The sequence below is a fragment of the Bufo bufo genome, chromosome 5 (assembly GCF_905171765.1).
Source record: "Bufo bufo chromosome 5, aBufBuf1.1, whole genome shotgun sequence".
NCBI lineage: Eukaryota > Metazoa > Chordata > Amphibia > Anura > Bufonidae > Bufo > Bufo bufo.
In genome coordinates this window covers 359,188,094-359,211,297 of record NC_053393.1, presented here as the reverse complement: position 1 = coordinate 359,211,297, position 23,204 = coordinate 359,188,094, and the positions used below count along the sequence as shown (strand labels likewise).

Genomic DNA, 23,204 nt, shown 5'->3' with positions numbered 1-23,204 from the left:
CACTTGCTTTCCCCTACTCCCCCTTCTTTGCACACTTCACCACACACATCTACTCCCATGTTATCCTCCTTTTTTCTCTTTCTTTCCCCATTCTACTCCTAGGCTCTGCCACTCATACACCTCCCATTGTCCACATCATCCCTCCACTCATTCTCGCAACCTTCCCCTTTCCTTTCACTCTATATCCAATTCTCTTCCATTCTCCCACATCCAACATGGCCGCACAGCCCTCCGCTTTGCTTGATCTCGCGCTCCACCTATCTTACATGCGGCCGTAGTCTCGCGAGTTCTCGCGTGACTTCACGCGTCGCACAGGCGCACTGCCCCTACTTCGACGTCGCCTCCCCCGCTGCGCGTTCACGCTGTCCTCCATACTGTCTCGTGACTCCCCTCTGGTAAGTCCTGCCTGCCGGCGCTGGGGTTGCCCCCAGTTTACTGCCACATCCCACAAGGCAGCATCTTATGGTACTCATTTTGACAAGTTTCTCTAGTTTGCTCTTCCCATTACTACCCAGTGACCCCTAATCTTGCCTTCCACCTTATTGTGTACCATTCCATCACTAGCCTCCTTCAGCCCAGGTCTCGCACCATAGTTCTGATCTCCCATAATGGGTTCCATATCGGACGCCACTCTACCGGACTGTTTAGCTGGTCTGCTCCTCACTAATGGATTTTGTTCCCTTTCTCATTAGTGTCTTATGTGACTAAGGTCTGAATTGACCGAAACATCAAGATTTGGAGTCCCAATAATTGATATCCTTACTAATCTACTTCTGTATTTACTAGAGGAGATGTCACAATAAAGAATTTTTACTTGCTTGTTAACCCTGAGTGTGCAGTGGTACTTCTCTTAGGGTACTTTCACACTTGCATGCTGCAGTATTTTCTCCGTCCAAAATTCCGGAAGACTTGCTGGAATGCCGGATCTGGCATTATTTTCCATTGAAATGCTGGATCTGGCACCAAGTGTTCTGGCAAAATGGATCCGGTTTTCCGTGCGCAAACCTTTTTAAAATGCAAATTCCGTGCACAGACCTTTTTAAAATGCAAAAAATAAATAAAAATACCGGATCTGTTTTTCCGATTGACACCAGAGAGACTGATCCGGTGTTTCAATACATTTCTTAGACGGCTCCACATCTAGATCTGTCTACAAACGCTAGCCGTTTGCACACGGATTTCCGGATCCGGCAAACAGTTCCGGCGACGGAACTATCTGCCGTATCCTCCCAACGCAAGTGTGAAAGTACCCTTACTATTATTATTTTATTTTTTTAAGGCATCAAGAGTGAAACTACTGCCTTATCATTGATCTTTATATGGCTGAAGCACCCCAACAATTTCCTTCTGTGGTTGATCGTTATTTTACGCGATGGTACAAATCAGGTACAGTGCAGAAAAGATATGCCGACTGAACAAGTAACATTCAAAGGGGTCGTCTTTTGAAAACCCACCTTCATATGCCTATTAATGTATGTAAAGATCCAAAAAAGCTGGCTATTGTTACACACAGCAGGAGTCTGCTTGCTTCTATGCGGCCTTGCATTTGGGTCTGGGTTTAGTTCTCATCTAGCCTTGCCTGGTGGGTTATGTTGGAGTGCTGATTGTGAGTCATTTGTCTCCAAGCCTCACTTCAGTATGCTGTTTGCCATGTGCGTTTCCTCCCATATTCTGTTACTCTGAAATCTATGGGAATTCCAAAAAGAACAGAAGGGGTCAGCTCTGTCTGAGGTGCTGATGAATTGCCAAAGGCCTAACAAAGGGCCTTCAGGTGCCACAGGTATTAGCCTATTTGGTCATGTATCAGTTATCAGCATAAACAATTTGCAGTATGTCGGAAATGCTTCCCTCGCTCAAAATTGAATAAAGTAAATTAAAAGATTATATTATATTTATAAGATTATATTTAGCCTTAAAGGAGTTGTCCAAGTTATATTTATTGATGACCTATCCTCAGGATTGGTCATTAATATCAGATCGGCTGGGGTCCGACACCCGGCACCCCTGCAGATCAGCTGTTTGAAGAGAAGGCGCGCGCCGTTTACCTTCACTGTTTACCTTTTAGCCGTTACATCTGCAGCAGTGATCAGGTGTAATTACACCCAAGCCGTCCCATTCATTTCAATGGTACGGATCGCTCATATACACTTGTATAGAAGCGATCCGTACCATTGAAGTGAATGGGACGGCTTGGGTGTAATTACACCTGATCACTGCTGCAGATGTAACGGCTAAAAGGTAAACAATGAAGAGGAGGCGGTGGCGCTGGCACGGTGCGCGCCTTCTCTTCAAACAGCTGATCGGCGGGGGTCATCAGTAAATATAACTTGGACAACCCCTTTAATCCCTTATTGAATGCCATATAGTGTTTTTGTGTTGGCCATTCGAAGAACGTCTTCTGATGTGCTGCCTTTTTACAGCAGCGCTTCATAAGAAGATCGCAGAATTCTTTGATTAAGGGCTCTTTCACACCTGCGTTCTTTTCTTCCGGCATAGAGTTCCGTCGTCGGGGCTCTATGCCGGAAGAATCCTGATCAGTTTTATCCTAATGCATTCTGAATGGAGTGAAATCCGTTCAGGATTCATCAGGATGTCTTCAGTTCCGGAACGGAACGTTTTTTGGCCGGAGAAAATACCGCAGCATGCTGCGCTTTTTGCTCCGGCCAAAAATCCTGAAGACTTGCCGCAAGGCCGGATCCGGAATTAATGCCCATTGAAAGGCATTGATCCGGATCCGGCCTTAAGCTAAACGTCGTTTAGCTTTTTCTGAATGGTTACCATGGCTGCCGGGGCGCTAAAGTCCTGGCAGCCATGGTAAAGTGTAGCAGGGAGCGGGGGAGCAGCATACTTACCGTCCGTGCGGCTCCCCGGGCGCTCCAGAGTGACGTCAGGGCGCCCCACGCGCATGGATCACGTGATCACATGGCACGTCATCCATGCGCATGGGGCGCTCTGACGTCATTCTGGAGCGCCCCGGGAGCCGCACGGACTGTAAGTATACCGCTCCCCGCTCCTACTATGGCAGCCAGGACTTTAATAGCGTCCTGGCTGCCATAGTAACACTGAAAGCATTTTGAAGACGGATCCGTCTTCAAATGCTTTCAGTACACTTGCGTTTTTCCGGATCCGGCGTGTAATTCCGGCAAGTGGAGTACACGCCGGATCCGGACAACGCAAGTGTGAAAGAGGCCTAAGACTCCTAGTGCTCAGACTGTTGCTAAACAGTCTTGGGCATCAGTCACTGACTGGAGACCAACCAAGCTGCCTTGGTGAATGGTAACAGTGGCATCTGCTATGTCTGATGGGGCTCCATCTGTGAGCTCTTTTTGGCCCTTCCAATGACATGATCACTAGGAGGCTGGCAGTGCTTTTATTATGGGTGTAATAAGTATCTGCCTATAATGCATGGCCTAATTAGTATGCCTGTCAGGCAGTAATTCTTTAACCCTCTCACGCTCCTGGATGTAACTATGTCTGAGGTGCATGAGGAATGTATGCAGCAGGTTCACGAACTTGAGCTTGCTCCATACTTGGCAGTAGCAAATTTTCTTATACGGCTGGTGCATGCCTGCTTTGGCTGTTTTATTAGCGACCATGCAAATTAGCTCTTTTTTTCGCCTATGACAGCACCCCTAGAGAGACCACCTCCACCTCCTCAGGACAGGAACCAGAACAGCCTTTTAAAGGAGGGATCATCCCTTGTATCTCCAGTTCTGTTTCCTGTCCTAATGGGCAGGAGGGAATCGGATCCGCTGGAAGAACATCAATGGGAAAAGAGCTGCGGGGGCCTCGGCTATTGTAATAGTGTGTGGAGGGTTATCCCGTGCGGCGTAAGTCTCCTCTAGGAGCCGCTGAAGAAGTCTGGGCTCCCTTCTCTATCTTTTAACCCTTCCGTCCTCCTTCCGGCTCCTGCGAACTTCTGCAGCCGTGATCGCATGTTCGGCCGCCGGCCCGTGTGATAAATCTGCTGGTTTGTTAAGCCTTTACTTCCGGGTTGCGGCAGTGGGAGGAAGCTGACGCTGCGGACCAGAAGAGGAGGGATGCCGGCTAGCGGTTGCCGAGGAGAAAAGCCCAGCCGGCTCACTGCCATGCTGGGTGGAAAAATGTCTGTTGCTCCATTCAGGCTGGTGTTGACTGTATGAAACATGGAGCAGGTTCAGCGTGTTGAACCCACTGAGACCACCAATGATACATTGGTACCAGGGTGGGGTAAGAGGGGTTATACCCCAGCATGAAATATTTATCTTAATGCTCATGGGGTCATTTCTTGTTGCTTAGGTTTCAAAGGAGTCTTCTAGGAAGGCCCTCCAGAGTAAAGGAAAGGGGGATGTGGTGTGGGTAAGGCTACTTTCACACTGGCGTTTTGGCTTTCTGTTTGTGAGATCCGATCAGGGCTCTCACAAGCGGTCCAAAACGGATCAGTTTTGCCCTAATGCATTCTGAATGGAAATGGATCTGCTCAGAATGCATCGGTTTGCCTCCGTTCAGTCACCATTCTGCTTTGGAGGCGGACATCAAAACACTGCCTGCAGCATTTTGGTGTCTGTGACGAAACTGAGTCAAACGTTCTGGATCCGTTCTGACACACAATGTAAGTCAATGGGTACGGATCTGTTTTTTACTGATGCAATCTGTCCTCCATTGACTTTTAATAGTGTTCAAGACTGAACTGATCCATCTTGGCAGTGTTAAAGATAATACAAACGGATGCAGAAGTTTGTATTTTCTGAACAGATCCGTCTGTGCAGATCCATGATGTGACCAAACTCGAGTGTGAAAGTAGCCTAAGAAGAAACTTCCTTCTACCTGGGCAAAACCCCTATGTCAAGGGTGTATCAGCAAATTAATGGAGAAGGAAGCTCTGTCTTTTATGGGCAGCATTAAACAGATGATACGTGAAGAGGTCTGAGAGTCGGTTAGCAATTTCATAAAGCACCGTCCCACTACTTCTGCTGCTAAGGACTCCCGCTCGAGTGACTGATTATACTTTCTGGTCTGGAAGAATGAGTGGGGGTCATCAGACGAGTCTTCTGAGGATGAGGCCGCAGGGAGACCACTATTTTATGTGGAGAACACTAACTCCCTAGTAAAGGGCTACTATTGGGTTGGATGATCAGAAGCCACAGCAGAGTCCAGGACTCTGTTTGAAGGTTTGGACCCCAAGAAGAGAAAGGTGTTTGATGTGCATAAGAACATTCAGGAGGTGATTGCCAGAGAATGGAAAAGACCGGATAGGAAGCTTTTTGTTCCTTCTTCAGTGAAGCGGAAGTATCTGTTTGAGGAGTTGTCTGCTCCTTGGGATAGGGCCCCAAAGCTTGATGCCCCCGTAAAATGTACAGAAAAGCCCCTTTGAGGATATGGGTTCGCTCTAGGACCCAATGGACAGGAGGGCAGAGGTTTATTTAAAGGGTAACTGTCAAATTAGTTTATTTTTATTTTTTTTAGGTAATTGGATGTGTCTCATTAAGTTTACATTAGTTCCCTAGTTTATACTTTTGGCAAGGTATTGAATTACCTAGTAATTCCTGCATGTTTGGTCCTCCCCCTGGCAATTCTGTGGTGCCGCTATACGAGCGTTGTTAGGTGTCCTCCGTCTCCTATCTTTATATAGAAGACGGAGGACGTAGTAGTGGGCAGTCCCGGACGCTGTGTGCACGCTCCCGTCGGACTGCGGAAGTTACTTGCTGCATAGAGAGCTCGAAATGCTGTTCTACAGAGTATTATAGCGGTCTCGAGGAAGATGGCATGTTTAAGTGTGGAGAACGCCGACTGGTTGAGGTGAGGCTGCACGTTCCCGAGATGAGCAGAATAAATTCTGGGTACTGAGGGAAGGCGGTCTTGGCCTCAGGTTGAGGTCATCGGTGGCCATCTTTAGAAGAGAGTCAGAATGAAGTCTGGTGAAGAGCAGTTGCTATGGACGGAATGTAATTCAAGATGGGGTATGAGCCATAATCACTAATTATTTTGATTATCACCTAATCAGCAACTACATATTTGAAAATTGAATTTGGTGTGAAAAGTTATCCTTTTAAAGAAAAATTCAGAAGCCTTTGCGGTGTCTTTTAACCCCTTAGGGATGCATGATGTACCGGTACGGCATGTTTCCCGAGTCCTTAAGGACCCATGACGTACCGGTACGTCATGGGTTTAAACCGCGATTGCGGCGCGGGTTAATCGGAACAGGATGCCCGCTGAAATAATTCAGCGGGCATCCTGTCAACGCCGGGGGGGGGGGGGTTCATGTGACCCCCCCCCCCACCGTATCAGCGATCACCTGGATCTGCAAAAATGGCCAGGTGAAATAGGGCTGAGTCCTTAAGGGGTTAAACCTGCTATTGCCACTATGTCTGTTGCCAGTTCCCTAAAGGTGTGGATGGGGGAATTGGAGGCCCACATTGAAGGGGGTACCCCTAGGGAACAGTTACTTTCTTCCTTCCCTACTATATAAAATGCCTTGGATTTCTTAGCTGACGCTTCTGCGGATACCTTAAGATTTTCTGCTAGGGCTTCCGCCTTATCCAACTCTGCCCGGCGGGCTATTTGGTTAAAAGGCTGGAATGGGGATGCTAGTTCTAAGGCTAAACTTTGTGCTTGTCAGGCACCCAGAAAGTCTTTCCGTCCCAGATTTAATAAGGGGGTCTTTAAGGGGAAAGGGAGAGCAAAACAATTTGCAGGTCTGGGTAAGAGTAAGGGATTTCTTTTTTTCCGGGTCAGATGCCACAAAAAAGCAGTCCCAATGACGCCAGAGCACCTGTCGGGGGTAGTCTGTCTCTTTGCAGCTCAGTGAAGATCTCTAACAGCCCCTGGATAAATTCTGTGATGGGGGAGGGCCTAAAGCTAAATTTTCTGAGTTTTCCAGTAGGGAGATTTGTAATTACAGATTACCGTTCAAATCCCACAAAACAATCTGCCATCTCAGAGGTTTTTTTCCCTGATAGAAAAAAGGGTGTTGGTAAGAGTCCCAGAGCAGGAATTGACAGAGGTTTTATTCAACTCTTTTTTTTCTCCATTTCGTCCACCATGACTGCTCTACCATGAGATTGAGCCTTGACCTCTGTAGGGGCAGGAACACAGTTTAAAAGGCCACCACCCACTCTTACCCTCAGTGTTTCCTGTCCCTACGGGGGCACCTCAGAGAGTCCTCCTGGTGGAGGTGAAGACTTTTTATTATTTTAAATACCTTAGGGATCTCTGTCCCTTCCCTCTGCCCTCCTGCGGTTGAGTCCAAAGCTGGGCAGAGGATGACAATGGAGCTGCATCTCTTCCCTGTCAGCAGGGCCCTGTATCTCTCATCATAGCGTCGGGTCCCCCTTCCCTACATTGAGGAAGCTGACTGCGCGCCGCAGAGACACGCTGCACGCTGACTCCCTGTAGAAAAGCCTCAGTGCTGCACTCTGCTACGGCCTGGCAGGAGGCTGAGGAGGCGGAGCTCGGACCACGCGCGCGCACTGCGATAACGTCAGAGGCCCTTCTTGGCATTCAGAGGCGGCAGTTTGAAGCTGTGGTGGAACACGACTGGGCCTCCCTCTGAGTGTCTCCAAGCTCCAGATGTCTGGCCCTGTAGTCCAGATGGAATCTTCTGAAGCCCCCTCGGCTACTCCAACCGTGAGTTCCCCTGTGGGGAGAAAAAAATGGTGTATCATACCGACCTGCTATACTTGTCTTGTCTATTGATACCTGGTTACTCATCTCTGTATAGGGAGTAAAATAGCCCAGAACTAAAACTAAAGTCCCTAGGTGTGCGACTTGTAGCAAGAGGCTTCCAGAAAATCACAAAAAGAGACTCTGCTAAGTTTGCATCAATGATCTTGTAAAGGAAGAGCAACCATCCATACTCATGGAAGTCAAATCCTTGATTCAGAGCGAAATAAAGTCCTCCCTGGCCTCTCTCAGATCTGTCCCTCCAACACCACCGGCAAAAAAACCTAAGGTGTCTGTTCCACCCTCCTGACTCGGAGGACATGGACGAGGAGGCTTCCACCTCTAGACAGAATGTAGATATTGACGCTCTGTCTGAGGGAGAAATTGTGGAAGATAGTAAGAAATAATACTTCTAATCTGAGGACATGGAGGAATTATTGGGTGTTGTCAGAGCAACCATGGGCATTGAGGAGGTGAAAAAACCACGATCTGTCTAGGATGAAATGTTCGGGGGACTTAGAGCCAAAAAATTAAAAGTATTTCCTGTGAACGAAAACATAAAAGATATGATCCTGGATGAATGGACGAATCCTGAGAGAAGACTGGTGGTATCCAAGGAATTCAGGAATAGGCTATTATTTGATCCGGCTGATGTTAAATTGTTTAATAAGACCACAAAAATTGACGTCCAGGTGGCAAAGGTAGTCAAAAAGACCTCCCTCCCATTTGAGGACTCGTCACAATTACAAGACCCAATGGAAAGGAAGGCTGACTCACTTCTAAAAAGATCATGAGAGGCGTCCATGTTTGGCATAAAAACAAACATAGCTGCGACGTCGGTAGCTAGGTCCATGTATTTCTGGCTCAATGAGTTGGAAAACCATATTAAAAATAAAACCCCAAGAGAGGAAATATAAAATTCTATTCCACTCCTTAAATCAGCCACTGCATTCTTGGCGGATGCCTCAGCTGAGTCTGAGGTTCGCCGCCAAGGATGCTGCTCTCTCCAATTCAGCTAGAAGGGCATTGTGGATGAAAGCCTGGGGAGGGGATAGAACCTCAAAAGGTAAGCTATGTTCTATAGCTTTTTCTGGGAATACGTTTTTGGACCCATGCTAGACTCCATCCTTGAGAAAGCAGCAGACAAAAAGAAAGGGTTTCCGGAAGAAAGTAAAAAGAAGCCCTTTCGTTCCTTTAATACCCAGACTAGATCCTATAGGGGCAAAGGGAAGTCGGGTAGGTGGAGTTACCAGAAAGGGGGAAAAGGCAGAAGATTCCTTTTCAACCCCCAGAATAAGCAAGCAGATGAGCAATGATGCCAGAGTAGGGGGGAGACTGAGGAATTTTCTGTCCCGTTGGGAAACCGTGACCAAAAATCCGTGGGCCTTAGACATCTCAGGAAATGGCTACCGACTCCCTCCAAAAAAGTTGAGTAACCTCTCACAGCCAAAAGACTCTAGAAAAAATCTGGCAGGGGGTCCTTCAACTTATAGATTCAGGAGTGGTGGCAGAAGTCCCTAGTGCAGAAAGAGGAAGGGGTTACTACTCCAATTTATTCCTGGTTCAGAAACCAGACGGTTCCTTCCGCACTACTATAAATCTAAAGGGACTAAACAAAGCTATCACATACAGAAAATTCAAGATGGAATCCATAGCAACCATCATTCCTTTAATCAAAGCCAGCGATTTCATGATTTCCGTAGACTTAAAGGACGCTAACTATCACGTCCCCATAAACAAAACATCTCAGAAATACCTCAGATTTGCCCTAGTAGACAACTCAGGAGAAGTAAAGCACTTCCAGTTCACCGCATTACCCTTTGGAATTCCCTCTGCTCCAAGGGTATTCACGAAGCTTGTAGTGGAAATGATATTTCCCCAGTCGTCTCCATGACACCAAGTCCTGAGATTGACTTCCTTCTGATTGGACAGGAAAAACATAGAGAGGTTAAAACCCCCACCCCCTCCTCACATCACCAGTGTTTTTCCTGTCCCATCAGGATAGGAAGCGGGAGAGGTGCACGGAGCTCGTTTGGGCTCACCTGGAATGGAACAGATCGCAATTAACCCTAGAGAGGAAAATATTCTTAGATGCAGAGACCAAAAAATCACTAACTTGGTGGCTCAGCAATTCGAACCTAGAAAACGGGATTTTCTGGGCACAAGATCTCCCTCTAGTCATCACAACAGATGCCAGCCTCCACGGGTGGGGAGCGGTCGTCCAGGGGAACTCCTACCAGGGAACATGGGGGAATTACGTGAGCCAGCAATCCTCAAATTTCAAGGAGCTGAGGGCAGTGTGGGAAGCACTGAAACACACAAGTCAGCTGGCAAAGGGTCGTCACGTCCTAGTCTACTCGGACAACGCTACAGCCGTGGCCTTTATTCAACACCAGGGAGGCACAAGGCATCGCCTGCTACAGAACCTGGCAAACAAAATCTTTTCCTGGGCAGAAGGCAACATTCAATCTCTTTCAGCGGTTCATTTGAAGGGAGTTTTAAACATTCAGGCCGATTACCTAAGCCGGCACAGACTAGACCCAGGGGAATGGATGTTAGCTCCAGAAGCTTTCCATTTAATCACAAAGAAATGGGGCAGGCCGACGATAGACCTGTTTGCATCCAGGAGAAATCATCAGCTAAACCAGTTCTTCTCCCTCAACCCCAGGGATCATTCTCGGGCAGTAGACGCCCTCAACCAGAGTTGGACAACAAACTTAGTCTACGCCTTCCCCCATTTCCGCTTATCCCCAGAGTGTTACAGAAGTTCCTAAAAGAAAAGTGTACACTAATCCTGATAACCCCCTTCTGGCCCAAGAGAAGTTGGTTCTCCCTCTTGAAAGCCCTCAGCGTGGAAGCTCCTCTCCTTCTACCTCAGAGGCCGGACCTTCTAAGTCAGGGGCCCATTTCTCACCCAGACCTGAAAATACTAAAGTTAACAGCCTGGATTCTGAAGAATCCAACTTATTAAACTTTGGTCTATCAAAAAAAGTAGTGAACATCTTACTCCTTAGCAGGAAACAGAGTACCAACGACAAGTACCAAAAAATATGGAAGAAATTTGCTGATTGGTCTGGGACCTCCTTCAACCAGTTTAGAGCCAACATCTCACTAATCCTGGATTTTCTTCAAGAAGGGCTAGATTTAGGTCTATCCCCCAATACCCTTAGGGTCCAGGTATCTGCTTTAGGAGCACTATATAATACCAAGCTAACGGAACATCCCTGGATATCCAGATTCCTTAAGGCAGCAGATAGGATCAGACCTACAATTAGAAACATGGTGCCACCATGGAACCTTAATACGGTACTAGGGGGTCTAACCTCCGATCCATTCGAACCTCTGGACTCTATCCACATCAGATGGTTTACCATTAAAACGATTTTTCTGGTGGCAATAACCTCAGCCAGAAGGGTCTGTGAGCTGCAGGCCTTGTCCATCCAAGAACCATTCCTTGCAATATTTGAGGACAAATTAGTTTTCAAATTAGATCCGACTTTCCTCCCCAAGGTAGTCTCGACCTTCCATAGGTCTCAGGACATTGTTCTCCCCTCGTTCTGTGACGATCCGAAAAACGATCAAGAAATCACTTACCACACATTAGATGTCCGGAGAGCGGTCTTAAAGTACCTGGAAGCTACCAGCCTTTGGAGAAAAGACAAAAATCTGTTTGTCCAATTTTCAGGTCCTAACAAAGGGAAGAGAGCGGCAAAAAGTTCCATCTCCAGATGGATTAAGATGGCAATCTCCGAAGCATATAAAGCTCAGGGAAAAGACGTCCCTGCTTCCCTAAAAGCACATTCTACGAGAGGCATGGCTGCCTCCTGGGCGGAAAAAGCCTCAGCCTCCTTACAACAGATTTGCAGGGCAGCAACATGGAAAAGAGTTCATACTTTCACTAAGCACTACAGACTAGATGTAGCTGCTAATGACGACCTAAGATTTGGACGTAAGGTCCTGTCGGCAGTTGTCCCCCCCTAATTGTATCTTTGATATTGTCTCAGGACTTGGTGTCATGGAGACGACTGGGGAAAAGAGTATTACACTCACCGGTAATCCGGTTTCCTGGAAGTCTCCATGACACCACATATATCCCACCCTTTTTTTCTGCTATTAGCTATTATCCTTTCATCCTGGGGTTCTTCGTTAAAATACACTGGTGATGTGAGGAGGGGGTGGGGGTTTTAACCTCTCTATGTTTTTCCTGTCCAATCAGAAGGAAGTCAATCTCAGGACTTGGTGTCATGGAGACTTCCAGGAAACCGGATTACCGGTGAGTGTAATACTCTTCCCCCCCCCCCCCCCCCTCAGAGCAGAAGGAATAAAAGTATTTTCGTACCTAGACTATTTCCTAGTTCTGGGGTCCTCGGAACTGTAGACAACCAGCTTTACCAACGACTTAATACGCAGGTTCTCAGACTTGGGCAGGATAATAAACCTAAAGAAATTGTGCACAGTTCCATCCACCATAATGAAATTTTTGGGAGTGATTCTGGATTCAGTTTCCCAGATAACATCCCTCCTCAGGAGAAAATAAAATCCTTTACAGCAAAACAAAAAGGTTCCAACGCCAGTCTCAGTGCTCCATCCATGGTGCCATGAGCCTCTTGGGAGTGATGACCTTCCTGTATAACGGCAAGTATCCTGGTCCCTAGCTCATACCAGGGTAGCCCAGTCTTGGATACTGAAGAATTGGGACAAGAGGCAGTCCTCTCTAGAAAAAAAAAATCTCCATCCCCAACCGCGTAAGATCAGATTTGAACGGGTGGAACGGAAAACAAAAACTTGCTAAGAGTGGTACCCTGGATAAAAAAATCCAGAAATACAAATATATACAGATGCAAGTGGCACAGGATGGGGAGCAAAGGTAGGCTCACTAATCTACCAGGGCACTTGGTCGGACAACATAAAAATAAATCATCAAACCACAGAGAACTGAGGGCGATCTGGGAGGTTCTGAAGGCGTCACAGGACAAGGTAATCCGGAAGAACGCCTAAATCTTTCAGACAACGTAACAGCAGTCGCATATTTAAAACATCAGGAGGGGCACAAGATCCCCAGGCTTAAAAGATCTGGCGGAAAAATATTCTTCTGGGCAGAAATAAATGTTCAATCCATCACAGCTATCCATTTAAAAGGTACAGAAAATATACAGGCGGACTTCCTCACAGGAAGACCATAGATCCAGGAGAATGGGCCCTAAACTCGGAGGTATTCCATCAGATCACCAGGAAATGGGCCCCCCCCCCCCCAGATAGACCTGTTTGCATCAAGGAAAAATGCAAAAGTTCATACCTTTCTGCTTCCTAACCCCAGGGAGAACCCTTGGGCATGTGGATGCATTCTCAATCAGGTGGACTTGGGATCTAGCCTATGCCTTTCCCCCTTGAGCGCTAGTACTCTGAGTACTGCAAAAAATAAGATCGGACCCAGTAACAGTAATCCTAGTGGTTCCATACTGGACAAAAAGAAATTGGTTCCCAGTACTAAAGGAACTAGCTCTGGAAGAACCCTGGAAAATTCCCACACAGGGGAACATCCTTTCTCAGGGTCCAATCTTTCATCAGAATCCAGGACTGTTCAAATTATCAGCCTGGATCCTGAGCGTGAGGTCCTAAAAGCATAGGGCTGTCCCTGAAAAGATTATAAATACCCTCAAATCCAGCAGAAAAAAGTCACCTCTGCGATATATCTTAAAATCTGAAGAGGTATTGTAGCTGGCTAGGCCAGAACCCTCCTGTACATTCTGCCCCAAGCATTGAGAAAATTCTTGATTTCTTCAAAAGGGATTGATTTGGCCTGAGCCCAAGTACACTTAACCACCTAATGCAGGATTGCGTTCCGGAGGCGGTCGATTTGTTCCTCCTTGACGCTTCGGCGCATCATCTCGCGAGACGCGAGATTTCCTGTGAACGCTCGCACACAGGAGCACGCGTTCACAGATCGGGAGGTAAATCGAGTGGATCTACTGCCTGCCAGCGGCGATCATTCGCTGGCAGGCTGTAGATCCGTGTGTTTTAACCCCAAAAAGGTATATTTAGACGCTGTTTTGTTAACAGCGTCTAATATACCTGCTACCTGGTCCTCTGGTGGTCCCTTTTGCTTGGATCGACCACCAGAGGACACGGGCAGCTCTGTAAGTAGCACCAACCACCACTACACTACACCCCCCCCCCCTGTCACTTATTAACCCCTGATCACCCCATATTAGACTCCCTGATCACCCCCCTGTCATTGATCACCCCCCTGTAAGGCTCCATTCAGACGTTCGTATGTGTTTTGCGGATCCACGGATCCGCAAAACACATACGGACGTCTGAATGGAGCCTTACAGGGGGGTGATCACCCCATATAGACTCCCTGATCACCCCCCCTGTAAGGCTCCATTCAGACGTCCGTATTCCAGACTTCTCACGCTTTAGGGCCAATAAAATACCAGGGCAGTATAAATACACCACATGTGACCCCATTTTGGAAAGAAGACACCCCAAGGTATTTCGTGAGGGGCATGGCGAGTTAATGTAAAATTTTATTTTTTGTCACAAGTTAGTGGAATATGAGACTTTAAGAAAAAAAAACATTTTCCGCTAACGTGTGACAAAAAATAAAAACTTCCATGAACTCACTAATGCCCATTAGCGAATACCTTAGGGCAGTGGTGCGAACCTATGGCACGGGTGCCAGAGGCGGCACTCGGAGCCCTCTCTGTGGCACCCACACCCCTGTAACAAGTCTGACTGTACCAATAATGCCTTAGACCTTTCCTGCCATTCATCAGCGCAGGATGCACCATGAACAGCAGCGCACTGAATGTAGACAGGCTATTATATCTATCTACAATGATAAAGTACATGGAAGATATCTATATTGGACTGTAGATTCTGGTTAACTGCCGTGTTGGCACTTAGCGATAAATAAGTGGGGTTTTTGGGGTTGCGGTTTGGTGCACTCGTCCTCTAAAAGGTTCGCCATCACTGCCTTAGGGGTGTCTACTTTCCGAAATGGGGTCATTTGTGAGGTGTTTCTACTGTCTGGGCATTGTAGAACCTCAGGAAACATGACAGTGCTCAGAAAGTCAGAGCTGCTTCAAAATGCGAAATTCACATTTTTGTACCATAGTTTGTAAACGCTATAACTTTTGCTCAAACCAATAAATATACACTTATTGCAATTTTTTTTATCAAAGACATTAGAACAATACATTTAGAGAAAAATTATATTAGAAATGTAGTTTTGTTTAAAAAAAATTTACAACAAAGTGAAAAGTCATTTTTTTTGCAAATATTTCGATTAATAACAAAAAAATAAGTAAAAATGTCAGCAGCAATGAAATACCACCAAATGAAAGCTCTATTAGTGAGGAAAAAAAGGAGGTAAAATTCATTTGGGTGTAAGTTTGAAGGACCGAGCAATAAACCGTGAAAGTAGTGTTGCAGAATTGTAAAAAGTGGTCTGGTCATTAAGGGGGTTTAAGCTAGGGGAGCTGAGGTGGTTAAGTGCAGGTCTCAGCCTTGGGGCATGCTATGATGCAGACCTGGCCAGCCATAAGTGGATAAGGAGGTTTATAAGAGCCGCCTCTAGGTTAAGGCCCATTGAGGACTCCTCAATGGGACTTGAACTTGGTCCTGAAAGGACTTACAAAATCAATTTTTTTTTTCCTATTCAAGATATTTCACTTAAACACCTGTCATTAAAAGCAGCCTTCCTAGTAGCCATAACTTCTGCTAGATGGTTGGGCGAGATCCAGGTGCTATCCTGCCGTGAACCATACCTCACTATCTTTCCAGATAGAATAGTATTACGTTTGGATCCTGGTTTCTTGCCGAAGGTCGTATCGACTTTCGTCAGAGATCAGGAAATTGTCCTTCCATCTTTTCCCAGGGATTTATCAGGTCCATCACATGATCAGTTCCAGCTCCTGGATGTTCGGGATACTATCATACAGTATCTAGCAGCAACAAAGGAATTTATTTTGTTCAATACGCAGGTCCAAACAAGGGGGGGGGGGGAAAGGATCCAAAGCCTCCATTGGATGATGGATTAAATCTACCATTGTAATAAAAATAGAATGGGCACTCATATATCCAGTTCACAAAGATAGGCAAAGCGACTCAAACAATATATTAATAATATGTCAGATTTATTAGTTTATTTAGGACAGTATAAAAGCGGATGGGTAGCGATAATATTATAACCATACGCAATAGTAGTAAGACCTAAACCATAGCTGTGTCCCAATACAGAATATTTAAAACTCACATAAAATATATATTAAAAAGGCAATTCATCCACTGTATAGCTAATAGAAACTGTAAACACCGTCCGGCATATATGAAAAAACTATATAATTCTGTTATCTAGAACAGTGGTACAGCAGATATATCTCCAGAATCTATAATTTAATAAATAAATGGACAATAAACGGTGAATATCAAAATTAGTAGTGATAGTGCATGTATAAACATTAACATATAGTGCGTATGTAAATACCTGAGGATAAATATATTAAATAAATAAATATATAAGTGTACAATTAATAGTGAATATAAATATAAAAAATCTCTGGAGAATCAACATTAATAAATAAACTTGTTGCATCCCACTGATAGTTTTATTCCTAAAAACAGTCTTTTACTGTTGGAGCATATACCTGGAAATCGGCTTGGTCCGCGCAATTTACCAGGAGTATAGTAGATTTCAACAGAGTCAGCCGCAACAATTGTGCAAGATAATTTGAGAAGTAATATAAATGTATCCACATAATGTGCCGATGATTGTGCAACAGCACCAGATTACTCACGTACAGTCCTGCTCTCACCGTGGCGTCCCACGTGGTAGAGATCCGGGGTGAACTTGTCTTTCAGTAGCGCAATCAAAATCTGCTAGGTTTGTCTACTAGCAGTGGTATGTCCACCCGACTGTGAACGGGAGTGCTTCGTTGTAACACACTGCAGAGCTGCGTCAGGTTTCTCTGATTAGAATGGGTGTTCCACCTGTCTGGGTCAGTACTGGTGGTGAGGATCTCACCCGTCAATCAGTATAGTGCATCCAGAAAAACCCGCAGTTCAGTTGCTCCTGGAAACCGCAATAGAGTTGTCCTTTAGAAAGCGCTTTCTCAGTCCAATATATAATAGGAATTAAAGCTGGTATTTCATCAGGTCCAGTTGTTCCTCACCAGACGCGTTTCGAAGGCTAGCTGCCTTCTTCCTCAGTGGCTAATTTGGATCTGACTGACTAACCAGCTATTTATCCATTTTTCCATCCAAAGGGCTCCTTATTAATCCCGAAATGGATCCCAAGAATCTGGATTTCACAGATACATATAACATGTATTGCGATATTGCTGCGGTATGTCTGCGGCTTTTGTGTAGACATGCGTTTTTTTGTTAAATACTCAAGTCCACCAGAAATAGTACATATATTCGATTCTTGTTGCAATTAGTTATGTTTGGATCCTATATACATAGTTGTATCCAATAACATATCTTAGTAGAAACATATTTTATTTATAAAATTAAATAAAAAGTCATAAATATAAAAAATATAAAAAGGGGCTTGGTTAAGAACATATTAAATGGTAGGGAGCTTCAGTATTAGGTCTAAAAATATAAAATATATAATTTAAATAATTTATATGATATATGGGGTATTCATCTATTGGAAGGTACATGCATATGTTTTTTGTATATTTATCTCTTCTATTTTAGTTGTTATTTATTTTCATAATATTGTATATCTTGATTATCTTAATAGACAGCAGGCTTGCCCTGTGGGGCTCATCCTCTAAAATGTTCAGGCAGAGTGCACAGAAGAGTGGTCTAGATGGAATGGGGCTGGATCTCTCCAGTCCAGGGAGGGTCATAGTGCTGCTAAACAGCCCGACCAGTACCCTCCATGGGCCGAAGACACCCAACCCATCATAAGAACCCAAAAATTTCCAACTCGGCATTCAGCCCAGCTGGGGCCAAACTGCCGAATTCGAAAATCTTCCTAGACTCTGCCCTGGACATTCGGGCAATATGATTGCCCCCCCTCCAGTGACGTTCTATTTGTTCAAATGCTGCAAAGGTTAGAGACTTAGGGTCTTGATTATGTATCAGTTTAAAGTGTTTTGATAGTACATGTTTTTCATACCCTTTCTTGATATTATTTATATGTTCCGCTATCCTAATTTTTAAGGGTCTTTTGGTCCTGCCAATGTATTGTTTGGCACATGAGCATTCAATAATGTAGATTACATTAGAACTATTACAGGTGAGAAGATCTTTTATCTCAACTGAAAAGTTGTTTTGTGTTGAGGTCACTCGTATAGTCTTTTTCGCAAAGGACGTATTTCTACAATTTATACAGCATCCGCACCTGTAGAACCCACTCCTTTTTAACCATTTATTAATGGATCCGGTCTCTCTTGTCTGATTTTTAATCGATGGTGCTATCTTCAGACCCAGATTAGGGGCCTTTGTGTACACTATCTCCGGTATTGATGGAATTAGAGGGCCTACAATTTTGTCTTTTTGAATAAGATGCCAATTATTTTTAATACTTTGCTCTATTTTCTTGTGTTGTGCATTATAAGGCAGTATTATGCGGAATTTATTATCATCAATGGGTTTATCATCTTTCTTCTGTTTAGTTTCAAAAAACATTTTTCTATCCATTTTTCTCACTTTACAAAGGGCATTTTCGACAACTGTCTCGGGATATTCCTTTTCCAGAAATTTATTCTTCATAATGACAGCTTCATCCTCAAATTCTGTCTGATTTGTGCAGTTCCTCTTTATTCTACGGAACTGCCCTGTAGGTATATTTAATAACCAAGAGGGCAAATGACAGCTAGAGAAGAGGATGAAGCTGTTCTTAGCTACCTCTTTCTGGAAAGTAGTGCAGATAAATTGTTCCATCTGGGTAGTGATCCGAATATCTAGGAATTCTGTGTATTCTTGATTAATATTAGAGGAAAATTTAAGATTAAATTGATTTCTATTGATTTCTTCTAAGAAGGTGTGGAGGCTGGATATATCTCCCTGCCAGACAAAAATAATATCATCAATGTAGCGCTGCCAGAGCACCAGATCCGACCCCAGCCTGGGCAAAATGGTCTCCTGTTCCCATTGGGCCATAAATAGATTGGCATAGCTGGGGGCGAACCTGGTGCCCATGGCAGTGCCACGAGTCTGGAGGTAATAAGCCCCCTCAAAAAAGAAATAGTTGTGCGTTAAGATATATCTCACACCCTCTGCCAAGAATTCAATTTGTCTCTCTCCAAGATTACCATAGTTTTTCAACTGTAATTTCATATTATTAATGCCCTGTTCATGGTCAATCACGGTATAGAGCGATTGAACATCCAATGTCCCTATAAGCCAGTGTGGCTCCACCTTCAGATTTTCCAATATCTGGACAATCTGTGTGGTGTCTTTAAGATATGATGGAGTGTTCTTTACTGTAGGTTGAATAAGTTGATCTATGTATTGGGACAAATTGGACGACAAGGACTCTATACCCGAGATTATGGGGCGGCCTGGAGGATCCGACATACTTTTATGTATCTTGGGCAAACAACACTCCATCATATCTTAAAGACACCACACAGATTGTCCAGATATTGGAAAATCTGAAGGTGGAGCCACACTGGCTTATAGGGACATTGGATGTTCAATCGCTCTATACCGTGATTGACCATGAACAGGGCATTAATAATATGAAATTACAGTTGAAAAACTATGGTAATCTTGGAGAGAGACAAATTGAATTCTTGGCAGAGGGTGTGAGATATATCTTAACGCACAACTATTTCTTTTTTGAGGGGGCTTATTACCTCCAGACTCGTGGCACTGCCATGGGCACCAGGTTCGCCCCCAGCTATGCCAATCTATTTATGGCCCAATGGGAACAGGAGACCATTTTGCCCAGGCTGGGGTCGGATCTGGTGCTCTGGCAGCGCTACATTGATGATATTATTTTTGTCTGGCAGGGAGATATATCCAGCCTCCACACCTTCTTAGAAGAAATCAATAGAAATCAATTTAATCTTAAATTTTCCTCTAATATTAATCAAGAATACACAGAATTCCTAGATATTCGGATCACTACCCAGATGGAACAATTTATCTGCACTACTTTCCAGAAAGAGGTAGCTAAGAACAGCTTCATCCTCTTCTCTAGCTGTCATTTGCCCTCTTGGTTATTAAATATACCTACAGGGCAGTTCCGTAGAATAAAGAGGAACTGCACAAATCAGACAGAATTTGAGGATGAAGCTGTCATTATGAAGAATAAATTTCTGGAAAAGGAATATCCCGAGACAGTTGTCGAAAATGCCCTTTGTAAAGTGAGAAAAATGGATAGAAAAATGTTTTTTGAAACTAAACAGAAGAAAGATGATAAACCCATTGATGATAATAAATTCCGCATAATACTGCCTTATAATGCACAACACAAGAAAATAGAGCAAAGTATTAAAAATAATTGGCATCTTATTCAAAAAGACAAAATTGTAGGCCCTCTAATTCCATCAATACCGGAGATAGTGTACACAAAGGCCCCTAATCTGGGTCTGAAGATAGCACCATCGATTAAAAATCAGACAAGAGAGACCGGATCCATTAATAAATGGTTAAAAAGGAGTGGGTTCTACAGGTGCGGATGCTGTATAAATTGTAGAAATACGTCCTTTGCGAAAAAGACTATACGAGTGACCTCAACACAAAACAACTTTTCAGTTGAGATAAAAGATCTTCTCACCTGTAATAGTTCTAATGTAATCTACATTATTGAATGCTCATGTGCCAAACAATACATTGGCAGGACCAAAAGACCCTTAAAAATTAGGATAGCGGAACATATAAATAATATCAAGAAAGGGTATGAAAAACATGTACTATCAAAACACTTTAAACTGATACATAATCAAGACCCTAAGTCTCTAACCTTTGCAGCATTTGAACAAATAGAACGTCACTGGAGGGGGGGCAATCATATTGCCCGAATGTCCAGGGCAGAGTCTAGGAAGATTTTCGAATTCGGCAGTTTGGCCCCAGCTGGGCTGAATGCCGAGTTGGAAATTTTTGGGTTCTTATGATGGGTTGGGTGTCTTCGGCCCATGGAGGGTACTGGTCGGGCTGTTTAGCAGCACTATGACCCTCCCTGGACTGGAGAGATCCAGCCCCATTCCATCTAGACCACTCTTCTGTGCACTCTGCCTGAACATTTTAGAGGATGAGCCCCACAGGGCAAGCCTGCTGTCTATTAAGATAATCAAGATATACAATATTATGAAAATAAATAACAACTAAAATAGAAGAGATAAATATACAAAAAACATATGCATGTACCTTCCAATAGATGAATACCCCATATATCATATAAATTATTTAAATTATATATTTTATATTTTTAGACCTAATACTGAAGCTCCCTACCATTTAATATGTTCTTAACCAAGCCCCTTTTTATATTTTTTATATTTATGACTTTTTATTTAATTTTATAAATAAAATATGTTTCTACTAAGATATGTTATTGGATACAACTATGTATATAGGATCCAAACATAACTAATTGCAACAAGAATCGAATATATGTACTATTTCTGGTGGACTTGAGTATTTAACAAAAAAACGCATGTCTACACAAAAGCCGCAGACATACCGCAGCAATATCGCAATACATGTTATATGTATCTGTGAAATCCAGATTCTTGGGATCCATTTCGGGATTAATAAGGAGCCCTTTGGATGGAAAAATGGATAAATAGCTGGTTAGTCAGTCAGATCCAAATTAGCCACTGAGGAAGAAGGCAGCTAGCCTTCGAAACGCGTCTGGTGAGGAACAACTGGACCTGATGAAATACCAGCTTTAATTCCTATTATATATTGGACTGAGAAAGCGCTTTCTAAAGGACAACTCTATTGCGGTTTCCAGGAGCAACTGAACTGCAGGTTTTTCTGGATGCACTATACTGATTGACGGGTGAGATCCTCACCACCAGTACTGACCCAGACAGGTGGAACACCCATTCTAATCAGAGAAACCTGACGCAGCTCTGCAGTGTGTTACAACGAAGCACTCCCGTTCACAGTCGGGTGGACATACCACTGCTAGTAGACAAACCTAGCAGATTTTGATTGCGCTACTGAAAGACAAGTTCACCCCGGATCTCTACCACGTGGGACGCCACGGTGAGAGCAGGACTGTACGTGAGTAATCTGGTGCTGTTGCACAATCATCGGCACATTACTGTGGATACATTTATATTACTTCTCAAATTATCTTGCCACAATTGTTGCGGCTGACTCTGTTGAAATCTACTATACTCCTGGTAAATTGCGCGGACCAAGCCGATTTCCAGGCTATATGCTCCAACAGTAAAAGACTGTTTTCTAGGAATAAAACTATCAGTGGGATGCAACAAGTTATTTATTAATGTTGATTCTCCAGAGATTTATTATATTTATATTCACTAATTAATTGTACACTTATATATTTATTTATTTAATATATTTATCCTACAGGTATTTCACTATACGCACTATATGTTAATGTTTTATACCATGCACTATCACTACTAATTTTGATATTCACACGTTTATTGTCCATTTATTTATTAAATTATAGATTCTGGAGATATATCTGCTGTACCACTGTTCTAGATAACAGAATTATATTAGTTTTTTCATATATGCCGGACCGGTTTTCCAGTTTCTATTAGCTATAACAGTGGATGAATTGCCTTTTTAATATATATTTTATGTGAGTTTTAAATATTCTGTATTGGGGACACAGCTATGGTTTAGGTCTTACTACCTATTGCGTATGGTTATAATATTATCGCTACCCATCCGCTTTTATACTGTCCTAAATAAACTAATAAATTGACATATTATTAATATATTGTTTGAGTCGCTTTGCCTATCTTGTGAACTGGATATATGAGTGCCCATTCTATTTTTATTACTATTGTTCTTTGGTGATTGGGTACAACACCTGTTTGGTGCACCTGGCCATCTTAAATCGGAGGTGAGCCGTCCTTAATTCTTTTGTTTCACTAAATCTACCATTGCCTGTTGCTATCAAATGTCAGGTCTAAACAGCCCTACAAATATAAGAGCCCACTCTACAAGAGCTATGGCTTCTTTGTGGGCAGAAAAAGGGGGTGTCTCAGACAAAATTTGTAAAGCGGCCACCTGGTCAAGTATAAATACCTTTTATCAGACATTACCGCATTAATGCTTCTGCTGACTTAACCTTCGGTCAGAAGGTTCTGCAAGCAGTTGCCCACCCTATAAAGTAATCTGGTAGTTCTCATGGTAGAGCTGTCATGGGGGACGAAATGGAAAAACCGTAATTAGACTTACCGGTAATTGTTTCCTTGAGTCCACAATGACGGTCCAGATATCCCCCCCCCCCCCCCCAGAGAATTAAGGAGGGGTTGAGTATCAAAAATTATATATATAATTTTTGATACTCAACCCCTCCTTAATTCTCTGGGGGGGGGGGGGGGGGGGATATCTGGACCGTCATTGTGGACTCAAGGAAACAGAATTACCGGTAAGTCTAATTA

The 23,204-nt window shown here is 43.9% G+C and overlaps 1 protein-coding gene across 3 annotated transcripts in view; it reads left to right on the top strand.

Annotated features, from left to right (window-relative positions):
• Positions 1-314: 314 nt before the first annotated feature.
• ABITRAM (actin binding transcription modulator) overlaps positions 315-23,204 on the top strand; it is a 64,245-nt gene continuing 41,355 nt past the window's right edge. For all 3 annotated transcript variants that reach the window (XM_040432434.1, XM_040432432.1, XM_040432433.1), the window contains exons 1-2: positions 315-395; positions 1,280-1,386. In XM_040432434.1, the coding sequence (XP_040288368.1) occupies positions 1,320-1,386 (67 nt within the window). In that variant the 5' untranslated portion in view covers positions 315-395; positions 1,280-1,319. The remainder of the gene's footprint in view (positions 396-1,279; positions 1,387-23,204) is intronic.